The sequence below is a fragment of the Cyprinodon tularosa genome, unplaced genomic scaffold, assembly GCF_016077235.1.
Source record: "Cyprinodon tularosa strain WSP-4 unplaced genomic scaffold, ASM1607723v1 ctg682, whole genome shotgun sequence".
Classification (NCBI taxonomy): domain Eukaryota; kingdom Metazoa; phylum Chordata; class Actinopteri; order Cyprinodontiformes; family Cyprinodontidae; genus Cyprinodon; species Cyprinodon tularosa.
The window spans coordinates 30,317-43,728 of NW_024039432.1; the positions used below are offsets into that span (position 1 = coordinate 30,317).

Below are 13,412 nucleotides of genomic sequence, written 5' to 3' on the forward strand. Positions count from 1 at the left end.
AGATCAACATTTCTTTTTCTAAGGAAGCTAATAAGAGTGGAAAGTTGGTCAGAAGGAAAAAGTGGTGAACAAAAAGGTACGCGTAAAGTCTTTTTCAGAGGTTGGGGGGACATTTATTTGCTTATTTTTAGGTCCTCTATGTTTTATCATGTCCAAAATTAGCGCCACCATCTTGCAGGAAATTTTAGAGCGCCTCATGCTTCGTCTTGGTGACAGGTTTTATAGAGATTCTAGTATATTTTTTTTTAAGCTTGCCCTAACGGTTTTCTAAGGTATTAAAGCTGGGTTTACTCTCCGTAGTGTTACTGCACTTGATAGACCAGCAAACTTGTTTGACTAGAGACAAAATATGGAGTTTTGCTAAGAAGAAGATGAGAGACAGCAGACCCAACAAAGCAGGTTAGCTGAAGGTTGCTATGAAGATAACGAGGGCTTCCATTACACCTCAGCAGAACCTCAGGCTGATCCCTTTCACGTCGCGCCACAATGGTACGGTATTCATTTATGCAAACCTAGTATATAGAGAAATAGAAATGGACACATTTTTTAGAATGTCATCATTTGTGTTGGACTTTTTTTATGTGCTTCTTTTATGATGTTAAGACTCTGCAGCCATGTTCATCATATCCCAGTCAGCGCCGTTGTCTTATTTGGCTCCTGACTCATGTGATCAATATAGGAAGCTGGGAGGTTTGTTGACGGGCAGATGGGAAAGCCAGTCATGTGCTGCAGGAAGTGAAGGGAACGTCCATGAACGCAGCTTATGTCTGCAGGCACAATGGGACGGTTCTGCTCCAGAGCTCCTTGCTCAGTTGCTTAGACTCTGGTCTTTTTCATCTGTGGCTGAGGGCGTAAGGACAATTAACCGGATGCAAAGGATGAGTTAGAGGTTGGGTCTGCTGACAAGATGAACCGGGAGCTGGAGTATATGTTTGTTCAAGTAAGTTTTGGCGTTTTTATCAGTCGTGATGGTTAGAAATATACATGTTTAGCTTTAGAGGCAGGTCAGTTTAACAAAAAGTTTACAAGGAATATTTTGGACACCTTTCTGTTCTGGTCAGGGATGCGGTGCCACCTCAGTCCCGTAGCGGGCGCACCCTCAAAAAACGGTAGAACTGCTCGAGTCAGAAGGACAGAAACGTTACTGTTTGGAAAATAAATCCGATTTCGGCTTATAACCTCTACCACTCTTTCCAAACATATTTGAATCAGAAATTGGTTGATTGGTGAAATTGAATCACTGTCGAGGCTTTGTGAGACAAATTATGCTTTTCATTTTTTTCATTTCAGATTGAGATATAATTAATTTATCCTGTCACAGATTGGACTCTATTATTTTTCAATGCATCCTGTGCAAAAGTTGTGTAGTTGTCAACCGTACAAAAGTTACTGCAGCGTCCCGTTCTCCTGCTCACTATAGAGTCAGACCAATAGGATTAGTAACTGGGCAGCATCTCGGTTTCTAAGGTAAAGAGGTCTGGCAGGTACTGGGTCTCATGCACACCATCCTTTCTCCAGACTCGTACGTTTCGTAACCTTCCGCGCGAAGCGAAGTCTCTGAACCTTGGCGTCATGCAGTGTCAGCCCAGCTGAGCAGAAAAACAGCAGATCCTCACATGAGTGGCATCATGTGACGAGGCCTCTGCAGTCTGGGACTCTGTTGACCACTTTGTGGAGAATATCTGATTCACATACCGCTGCTTCTGTCTGGACGGCTCAATCTGACCCTCCTCATTCTAACGTGTCTTAAGGTTTTAATCTGTTTCCACTGGATTCCCTTTTGTCCAAATTCCTTTTACTGCGATCAGCAGAGTTTGTAGAGAAACTTCACTTCAGGCACTTTTAAGCTTTACTTAGATGACGCATGAGCAAACCTTTTTTTCTCTTGAATTCGAGGGCTTCCTTAGAAAAAGAAGGCTGTTCTACTGGTTTCTATTAGATTTTGTTTTCAGAAATGTAGCTGATTTTGATTCAAATGAAGTAAAGTCAGCTTATAATGATGTCAATGATCAGGACTATAGAGAAAAATTCCCATTAAAATATCGGATCATCAAACTTTGAAAATCCGTCAAATAATTATGGGTAAAAAGCAGCATTGCAATGTTGATTTCACTTTTGAGGGAAAAACTATCCCTATCAACCTGCAAACATAATCAACTCAATTATAAAACTATATAAACTGCAATAAAAACATTGTTTGGAAAGCTTTATTTACTAGATGAATAGAGCCTATATGACAGCATGAAGTAGACCAGAAGATCTAAAATAATGCATCTTGCTCCCATCTAAAGAAATTCAACTAAAGATGAGAAACGCCTCCATATATCTCCTTAGAAAGGAGGAGTTACTGAGGCGACGTTCACACAGCAGCCCAAATCCGATTCTTTTTTTTTTTTGCCCCTTAGCGACGTGGATCTGATCTTTTCTTGGCAGTCAATTTCTTCCAATGCGACCCAGGCCACTTGGCTCTCTGGTCCTCAATCCGACGTCAATCTGATGTTTTGCTAATGCGACCTGCATTTAAACAGCCAGGTCACATTCACCCGACCTGTACAACATTAATACCAGACAAAGGTTAATATTCTGCGTCTTGTAACTCAGAAGCAGGAAGAAAAACAACAACCATGGTGGACGATGATGTGTAGAGCAAAGATTGTGTTTTTAAGGTTCGGAAATTTGGCACTGCCATCCATGTTTACTTCCATAAACACTGAGCACGCTGGCTTTCGATGTCATTGCGTTCTCTCCTGCGCATGCTGGACACTTAGATTTTATGAATGTAGTTCACACAGGAGATCACATACTGTACAAGTCGCATATATTTGGAAATGTGAACGGCAATGCAAAAAACGTGAGTTCACTGAAAAATTGGATTTGAGCATTAAGGCCTGCAGTGTTAAAGTAGCCTAAGTCAGTTCAAAGGATCTAGGTCACTGCACTCTGAAGCCACAAGTGTAGAAAACTCAGAGCATTTGAGAACCGAATTTACTATAAGAGATCAATGAGAACTCATTCAGGACCCAGCTGTGGTTTGGTTTCCTTGGGAAAGCAAACAGACGATCCAGAGAAGTGAAGGGCGGGACAGGCGCCTCTCATCTATACCTTTTACAGACATAAGCATGATCTTTGGTCTGTTGATGATTTTCCAACGTTTCTTTATGCCTATTCTAAAGTATCACATTAGAAGTACTTCTAAAAAATACAAATGAATTTACAAAAGTATAAAAGAAAAGTTTTTCATACTTTTAAATTTTTGACTTTTTCAAAACAAAAACAAAAAAGTAAATATGCATAATTTTGAAACAACATGGCTGCACTTTGGTGCAGTTTGTACAGCTTTCGCCTTTCTGGGTCTTTCTGCTTGTTCGATTCAATTCAGTTTATTTCTATAGCCCCCATTCACAACATGTCATCTCAAGGCACTTTACAGTTCACCAGATCATCCAGTCAGATTGATTAAAAATTTTCTATCTAAGGAAAATCGGCTGATTGCATCGACTCATTGACTCGAAGGCAATCCCTCACACTAAGCATGCTTGTAGCGACAGTGGAGAGGAAAATCTCCCTTTGAACAGGAAGAAACCTAAAGCAGAATCCGGCCATCTGCTGAGGCCAATTTGGGTTCTCCTCATTCCTGCGTGGGTTCCCTCTGGGTACTCCAGCTTCCTCCCACAGTCCAAAAACAGGACTGATAGGTTAATTGGCTTCTCCAAATTTTCCTTAGATGTGTGTTTACGGTTGTGTGTCTCTGTGTGGCAACCTGTCCAGGGTGTACCCCCGACTACCGCAGACAGAAACTGGCCCCACTGCAATCCTGATGGAATAAGTTGGATAGATTTAGAAACACATTTGTCTATTAAGCTGTGACATAGCCAATTATTTCCTCAGCGGTTTCCAGCGTCCCATGCTAATCAGGTTTCTCTCCTGACTGCTCCATCATAAAGTTAATCTTGCCTCATTGCAACACATTCATTAAAACCTCGCTCCATCCCTAATCCGTGCTCCGCACTAGTTTGCTAGTACAGCCAAGCATAATGTAAACATGTGATATTACGCTGTTCATCACCTCATTAACTCCCTCCGATGTTTGGAAACATGTCTATTTCAGTTTTCTTTTTTAAAGTTTGCTCAAACTTTGCTAAAGTATTAGGATAAAGAGGCAGCTTGTCTCACCACAATATCCCATGACATTTTTTAGGTAAAATCTAAACATTACACTAGCAGAACGAACACTGGTGTGATGATATGCTTCTATTGTGGTGGAACCCTTCAATAGGTACAATTGGTATGGAAAACCAGAAGGGCCACAAATGGAATAAGTTTAGAAAAGGCAATGTTGCTGTTTGGAAATATCAACATTGTGGTGTAACTTAAAACGCATGCGGAAAACTTAAAATATTTTCATCATACATAGATAAATTATTTGATTATTATTTTAATTTGTAATTATTTACAAATAAGTTCTATATTCTTGTTTGTAGCAGTTTGTTGAAAGGAGTTACTTTTTTCTCTGCCGTACTAATTAACATCAATCTTCCTAGATGAAAGTCATTCATAGATATTTTTATATTAGATGATCTTCAGCTGATTTTAATGAAAGGAAGTGAAAAAACAAACAGAAGCAAATTTGTTGTTCCCCCTTTTATTAGATTTTACCAATGTAATTACGGGATTGATGGATAAATCAATATCTAAAAAACACAGCGGGGATTTTGTGTCACTGAAGTAAGATAATCAGAAATATAGAAGAATAGACAATTATCTGAAGAAAAGAACAAATTGTTATTGTACCTCATCCACATTTTGGATATTTTTTTTATAAAAGTACTTAGCATTATATGTAAATTATTTTAGGAACAATTGGTTTTGTTTTTTTCTTTTAAATTAAAGCACTAAGATCATCCCAATTTCTATCAGTGTTGCTTACTGCAATCATACTTTGAGTTTCTAATCTAACCTCAGGACTCAAGCTGATAAATTAGGGACAGAAAACACTTTTTAAGATGCCACAGCCTTGCCAGGGGACCTTGAGTTCAAGAGTGAAAGCTCCATGCTAATCTTTCTAATCTGCTCTTGACTCTGAGCAGATTTGTAAACACTCCTCTGAGATGCCCCTCCCCGCTCAGCCACAGCACGGCACTGCCAACGCATGAAGCCGCACACAACCAGGTATTGGACGGCTGCTAATGTGCAACTCTGGGACTCGCACATCAAATTCTGGCAGCAGAAATAATCTGAATTGTCTTTTCATAATCTTAGACTGACATTGCTGAAGGAAATTAATGACTGAAAAGAACTATTACTAAATATACAGACTTATAACTGTGGAAAAAAGGTAAGGTATGTTTGATTAGATTAGGTGAAGAGCTTTAAGCTCAGTAAAAACAAACAAACTTGCGTTTATTCTCCAGCTATTTTAGTTTAAACTAGTCTAAATCTTGGATTTTAGAGAGTAGTTGTTTTAGATAATCTCTTTAGGTGATGAGCATGTGGCGTAGTTGTCCATGATAAGATTAGTAGGTGTTAAACCCTCAATTGGCCTAATCACACAATGATCCTTTATCTCAGTTAAACGAGGATTAGCGATGTGTCTCTAGAGCAGCCGTTAAATGCTTTAAGTGACCTTCTGACTCCTCTCTCTGATAGCTTTGTTCATTTCTTTCTGTTTGGTGTTGTCTAAACTTTAAGGAATGATTTCTTAACTTCTTTATGGCACATCAATTGAGAAACTTTTTCAAAATAAGCCACTCTAATAAATATGAAGACTGTGGGAAACAAAAGTTAAAGAAAAGCTGCAAACTAGATGCCGCTGCTGTATTTTGATGTTTGCACTTGACTTTTTTTTGTTTATTGGTTGTTTCTTGTCATAAACTGGTTTTGTTTATTTTCTAAGGATTGTAAAATAGAAATTAGGACAAAAGGAGGAGCTGCGGGTAGAACTTTTTTAAAACCTACACAGAAAGAAGGTATCACAATACTCCACACCGGTGGATCAAAGCATTTGTCACCTTTTTGAAAATAAAAACAAACACATTAAATTCTTGGCTGGTGGTGCATTTAGTCTGAGTTCTTAGTTTGGATGCATCTTTTGAACTGATTCAGTCATCTGGACGGGGCTGCCTTTAACAGTTGCCTTTTGTATCTCTGCTTCTTTCTGTATCTCTGCTTCTGTCTCCTTGAACCCCAGTCGGCCTCAGCAGATGGCCGCTCACACTGAGCCTGGTTCTGCTGGAGGTTTCTTCCTGTTAAAAGGGAGTTTTTCCCCTCCACTGTCGCTACAAGCATGCTGTGTGAGGAATTGCATTCGAGTCAATGAGTCGATGCAATCAGCTGGTTTTCTTTAGATTTAAAACTTTGAATCAATCTGACTATGATTTGGTGAACTCTAAAGAGCCTTGAGATGACATGTGTTATGAATTGGCACTATAGAAATAAATTGAGTTGTATTGAATCTAAGAGTTGATCAAAGGAAATTTGGGCTTTAAACCAATATTTAAGGTGAGCCGATCCTAAACCTGTACCGCAGGAGCCCTGTGTAACAGTAAGAGTGAGAAAGATAAGATACATGTGATTTAGAAGTGAAAATGCTGTGACTGCCTAGCCATTAGCTGCTAATAGGAGTGGATCGGTAAAAAAAAAAAAAATGGTTCAATACATACCTCGGTATGGACCCTATGTTTTCGGTACCATGCAGAAAAACATGATGCTTTTTATGATTTCAATTCAGCTGAGATAGCTGCAACGTTCTGTAAAACAAGTGAACAAGCACCATATTGTCAAATATAGATATACATGAAGGGAGTATATTTATAATTGCATTAGTGCCACACATGGTCGTTCTGGGGATTTTACCATAGGCTACAGTACAAAAGTGCCCTTTTACATCACATAGCTCTGTGAACATGAGCTGTAGGCCTCACAGATAACAACATAACGTTTTCAAGCCTTGCCTTTCACAGTAATCCACTATGTACAGCTGTCTACTGTACTCAATTCAATTTCAATTTAGTTTATTTATATAGCGCCAATTCACAACACAAGTCATCTCAAGGCACTTTACAGTTCAACCAGATCATACAGTCAAATTCATTCAAATTCATTCAATTTAACATTTCAACACTAAACATCTGCATTTGCCATCACCAGCTGTACAGCTATGTACTGTACACCTTTATTATTTAAGGTTTTTCTTTAAAAAAAAACAACAATATTAAACCTCCGGACCGTGTGTATTCTGCGTGGCAATGCGCGTTCTGAACCGCGACCCCCGTACCGTGCCGGCGCTTGCTGCTAACAATGCTAAAGTTAGCTTCTGCTTCATAGCTTCAGGTTAGCTCTAAACTAGAAGCTTATATCTGTGGGTTTTGTCTTAACATCGGAAAAATTAGAAAGATCAGACCTGAACCTGATCAATTTATACTTACCGTAAATTCTCTAATATTGGCCTGTATTCCATTAGCGGCCGGGACTCTAACATTGGCCGGTCTCGCTGTCAGAGGAGGTAAATAATGGCCGGTCTCTAATACAGGCCGGGGCTATAAACGTTTTTTTCTGGGCATACCTCAACATTATTCTTGTGGTAGTAACATACAAGTACCACAGCCCTGCGCTGCTGGACGAAAGGCCCTGACTGCTGCCCGTCTGCGTGAGGAAGAGAACAGACACTCAGCAGACCATGAGGAGGAGCGCGAGTGATGAGGAGATTAAAGGGAGAGATGAAGAGGAGGAGGAAACTGAGGAGGAGGATTAAACAGAATTGGAGGATTTTTTTTTTTTTTTTTTTTACTTCAAACCAAGCGAGACATGGTAACTGTACTTTTTCAATAAATGAACCTAGTGTTTTATAGGTTCAAATAGACACAAAATCTCATTTTTATTCATTCCACTGGTAGTCTGTTTTGCTCAAATAGCAATAGAGGCCTGTCTCTAATTCTGGCCTCTTTCCAATAAAGGCCTGGACCGCGATGCACTTGAGTGAAATAAAGGCCCGGGCCTATATTAGAGGATTTACGGTATTATTCTTTTTAAAACAGTTTGAGATTTATTAAACCTTTACTTTTAAACATTTTGATTTGGCAATTTTTATACATTAGAATTAGAAAATCTAAAAATTCTAATTTAAGGACTTTTTTAAGCTGTATTGTACTGTTTTTTATTAGCCACAGGTTACCATAGTTCAGTCTGCGAAGATTTTATATTTGTGAAAACAAAGAAACTGATTATTGGCCCAATAAGCATCTCATGTTATTATCTGTAGCCATAAATGCATAAACCTGTGGGATGCATCTGAGTTTATTTAAGAGTTTATTTTAAAAACATCTGTTTAATTAGTGGATGTATGTACTTAGTTGGATAGATTAGGATAAAATGGTAGTTCAGTCATTTTGTGTTGGGTTCTAATAACTCTATCAAATGAGGACACACATTAGTTTTCCCCTTCTGGTTGTTTTAGTCTTTGCAGATGAAAACTCGTTAAAGAGTTCAGGTCAGAATCAACAGGTTAAACATCATAGAAAGCTGTAAAAAACAGCATTAAATAATTATTACAAATATATTTAAAACCCCATGTTTGTCATCTTCATGTGTCAAATCTTTGTCATGGGGAATTTGTCGCCAAAGATTTCTGAGTAAAGAGGAAGTCATTAATTAATTGGATGTCCTTCTAAGGCCCTGGGAAATGGTGGATCGGCTGAATGTTCATTTCCCACCAGAACCTCTGTGCTGAGATGGAATATTGTGTCTCAGTGATTTCATGCCTCTCGTCCTTATTGTCATCCTGAAAATGCTCAGATCTCCTCCCCGCCTCATAAATGCCGCATGCAGCATATGTGCAGAGACGCTTTGGTCATGTGACTGCTGATGTCAGGCATGGACTGACGTCTTTGCTTCTTTATCTCCAGCTTCATGCTCTCATCCCACCGTCTACCTTCCTTTCAGTTTCTGTTCCCGCATCACATTTTTATTTTCTCTCCTTTTCAACCTAGAGTTTCATTAATAGAAGCTGAATCCCTTGAAACAAACAACAAAATGATTTTCAGGGTGTGTGTTTGTGCATATATAAGCCTCAACCTTCAGCTCTCCTTTCCTTTGGACCCAGGGGATTTAGTTGGTATATAAATACGGTTCAGTTTCCCTGCAGATAAACTGCAGTCCTTCCTCGTTTGTCTCCAGCATAACTGTGTATCACATGAAAAGAAAGTAACCAATCTGCTTTTTCACACATTTCAGCGTTAGCAAAGTGCGAAATGAGTGTTGGGGTGTTTCCTGTGTGAAGGTGATTATTGGGATCGGGAAGTGTGCTCAGTAGTGCAGAGATGTCCCTGTGAGCTGTGATGCTGCTCAAAACTCCCTGCTTCTATTTTTAGTCTCCATCCTTCTCCTCTCCTCCATCCCTCTCTCTCTTCCCGTTGCTAGGAGGCTGGCTACAGGGACAGTGTCCTGCAGAGACCAAAAAGGTGAATGAGTAAACAAAATGGTTTAATGTGCTGACACAGTTTATATTGATGCACATCTAGTTTTCCCATTTTTTATTGGTTTATTCATTTCTTTTAAGGTTAGTTAAAACTTATATTTACAATGGAGCCTGAAAATTCATCTAGATGTTTGAAACTTTTAAGAATTGCTGTTTGATCTGCTGGTTTGTTTTATTTGTAATTTGATCAAAAGTTTTCTCCAAAGGCATAGAGTACTTACCTATCATAAATACTTACCCCCTTGGATGTCTTATCCTTTAAAGGGGTCATAGAATGTAAAACAGAGTTTACATTGTCATAGATGAATAACGATAGTTCAGTGGGTGAAATAGACGTTCAGAGAAGCTCAAACCCCATCGACGCCTCCTTTCCCTGCAAATCTCACAATTCTAAACTTCTACCATAAAACGGGCGAATCCAAACGAATTGGTTCTGGCCTGTACTATTGTCACGCCCTGAAATCTATGCCGCTGACTGGACCGGACCTCAGCAGAGAGCCATGAGTCGCCCGTCCTCAGCCGGAGGAGGGTGCCGGTATGGCAGGCGGGGGGGAGCACGGTAGCCTGGACACGGGGGGCCGCCAGTGTCCAGGCTACTGTCACCTGGTCAGGTTCGGTCGCTCCATCCCCCGCTGACTCCCTGCCCCCGTCCACCGGTGTTCCCGGACCAGCCCCGGAGCTGACTGCTCAGTTCGAATGCCCGGTGTGTTTCGAATGCCCAGACAACTTTGAAATTCCCCCCCAGACATTATTTTAGGTATGAAAAGTTGGACATGTCTGGGGAAAAAGAAGACGTCTGGTCACCCTACCATATCAACAGTTTGTTGTTTCAGTGAGTGAGTGCTTGTTGCTATGATGCGTCTTTGCTCAGCAGCTTCGCTCGTTGTAAACCAACCAATCAGCACACAGCTCATCTAAATATTCATGAGCATACCATAAAAGGGAAGAAAACCTGTCGTTTAATTCTAGAGCTTTTAGCCAGGCTTGCATTAGGGCTCACAGAACAGCTAATATGCCATGTTTAGCCCAACCAGATGTTACACACCCTATTCAGAGACCTTAAGGACCAACACCAAATACCCTATAGAATCATTCTATGACCCCTTTAATTGCTCTCTTAAATTAATCAAATTTGGGTCACAAAGATTGACTAGGAAAAAAGTGAGAAAAAATGTTTACAAAATTAAACAAAAATCTAAATAAACCTAATGGTTAGTTAGACTATTATTTATCTCTTTAGGTCAATCAATGCACTGATTCTGTGGATGCGTCTCTATCAGGATGGAATATCATCACACACTGCAAATTTAGCTAAATTCTTCTTTGCAAACTGCTCAGGGTGTCAAGTTGTACCAGTTTCAGGTATTAAAAGCACTTTTCATGTCCAGCCACTACTTCTCTGTGGGACAGAGGTGTTTGCATTGGGGAAGGTCTGTTTTTAAAGACCAAGAAGTCTTCTTCCACCTGACCATGGAGTCTTTCACCTGCCTTTTAGCAAACTCTAGCAGAGATATAATTAGATTTTTCTTCTATGGAGGCTTTCTCATCACCACTCTCACATAAAGCATCCGTTTCTGTCTGCTCAGTCTCACTGGTCTCAGCAACTGGAGCTTGTAACTCCTTCAGCTGTAGGGGTAATAAGGGGCTTCACTTGCGCCATATTCCTTCCATTTTTTATTTAATTGATTTCACTGAACTCTGGGGGATGTTCTTGACATCTATCTCCTAAATCATACTTTTAAAAACTCTTCCTGAGTTCCTTAGAGTGTCTATTTATCTTCAGGGCTCAGTGTTAGTCAGGAAGTCAGACTATTCTATACTGATCCAATCAGATTGACCTGTATTGAATTAGACATTCATTTTAACAACTGGTGAATAATTATACAAACAATATTTACTTATATATTTTTTTGTTTCATTGAAATCGGTTTGTAGAAAGCAGTCTTTACTTTGAGATTTTTTCAGATACATTTTTTATGTGGCGAAAAGCCAATGTTTTTGGAGGTTACTTATGATTGTGCTAATCTGGCATAATGTTAAAGAGCAGAAATGACCTTAACCTCCTTAAAGTTATTCATAGATTACAAATAGATTAGTGTTGCCCAAATCCGCTAGTCCGAGATCAGAATCGACACTTTTTTGTCCTAAAATGCATTAAAGAAATGTTGTTTTTCTTCTATAAACCGGGTTAAAATTCAGGCGTTCTTTGCTTCTGTGGTGAAAATAGGAGAGATGTAAGTGATATATGCTTTGATGCAACATTGGTAGTTATCTAATTTATTCTTATATTTTCTGCTACAGTATATCAAACGACCATTTTTATCATTATGGTTTTTATATTTAGGGGAAAAAAACGGAGAGGAATTTGGCCTTAATTATTTTTTTGTTGTTTTTAAGTTACAATTGCTCTTTTATGAGCACATTAGTCTACTATTCTTAATTCTGCAAATAAATTGTCAAATAAGCAGGAAGTAACTATAAAAACATTTGTGACGGATATTAAATCTTTTTTTTTTTGTTTAGTCTTTTCCTTTTCAATTTTTAGTTTTCTGAATTCAGATCTTTACCTTGTTTGTTTAAATGTATTCATTGGGGAGATGTTTATAATTATTTTATCCTTATACTGATCCTTTTTTTTCACTAAAATGGAGGCTGATGTATCAAATGTCAGTTTACTGCACAATGATGGGGACCTTTTTCCATCTTTTATATTTGTGCCCTTTATTTACAGTTAAGTTAACAAATTTGATGGTCTTATTAGGGGAAGCCCAATCTCCAGTGTCTCCACCATAGCCTCCATTTCCTGCTAATGTTCTATTAGAAGTGGGGCGGGTGGAGGAGTGTTTGTGTGACCAGGAAGTCATGATTTAAAAGATCAGTCATGGAGCATCAGACGTAATAAACCCAGCTTCTACAATGAGGCTTCTTTCTTTGGCTTATGTCAAATCGTCATCAGCAGTTTATGTAAGGAGGGCAAAAAAAAAAAAAAAAAAAAAAAAAAAAAGAGGTGAAATTCTTCATCAGACTTGCAGCAGAAATTCTCTCATCGTCATGTGCTCCAGCCTGCCCTATCCATGAAGCGTAATTAAATATTTCAGTGATGGGAGCTCACTTTAAGGAGGATTTGAGGAAAAACAACAAAGCAAAAAATGAGCTTTGAACGTCTGAATTTGAGTTCCTCTTCACTAGAGCTTCCAAAGTTTGACTGATGGAGCTTTATTCTTATCTTTTCTTTTTTTTCAACCGTCAACGTCTTGAAAGTTTGATTCCTGTTGGTTATTTTTCATTTTTTCTTTGTTTTCACAGATTGAAGATAACCTTCAGGCTTTAGCTATCAGGTGTTTGATCTTTACTGTAGCTGCCCGCTCACCCAGCAGTTTCCCTGCATTTGGTCGCCATTTATCCAGAAACATGAATAAAGACGCACTTATCAGAAACCGATTTTTGCTTTTCTTTAGGCTCTGACAAATGCAGATTTTCTCTCCAAGGACGAGAACATGTATAAACAAATCTAATGGCGTATAAAAGACATTAAATAAATCAATATTTTTACACCATTTTTAAGATTACAATATCAGTCCCAGTTTTAATTGGTGTTTAATTCAGCGTCATCTTAGAGTCACTATGTCTCCTTAAAACCTTCATACAAAACAATTATTTGGGATGCTTGCTCAGTAAATTAATTTCTATTGTACTATTACTAATGTATAAATGTTAAGTTTGCAAATTTCTGTTAAAGTTTCATCTGGATCCAAGTGCTTAGGTCAAGTAAGGGTTAAAATTGAACTTCATTTCTGGAGAGAGACAAATCCTAGCAAACACCCCAGAGTTAAGCATGGTGGAGGTTCGTAATGCTGTGTGAATGTTGCCCTTCTATAGATACAGAATTTTTTTTTAAATGTACAGTTTAAAAAAAAAAAAGTTCTTCCTTTAGAATAAT

The 13,412-nt window shown here is 38.7% G+C and overlaps 1 protein-coding gene across 8 annotated transcripts in view; it reads left to right on the forward strand.

Moving 5' to 3' along the window:
* The window catches only part of myo5aa (myosin VAa), an 88,054-nt gene that overhangs the window by 8,369 nt on the left and 66,273 nt on the right, over nt 1-13,412 (forward strand). For 7 of the 8 annotated variants that reach the window (XM_038267719.1, XM_038267725.1, XM_038267724.1 and 4 more), the window contains exon 1: nt 784-940. The exons of the other annotated variant lie outside the window; for it this stretch is intronic. In XM_038267719.1, the coding sequence (XP_038123647.1) occupies nt 908-940 (33 nt within the window). In that variant the 5' untranslated portion in view covers nt 784-907. Of the gene's footprint in view, nt 1-783; nt 941-13,412 lie in introns of those variants that run through there. 8 annotated transcript variants of the gene reach the window in all.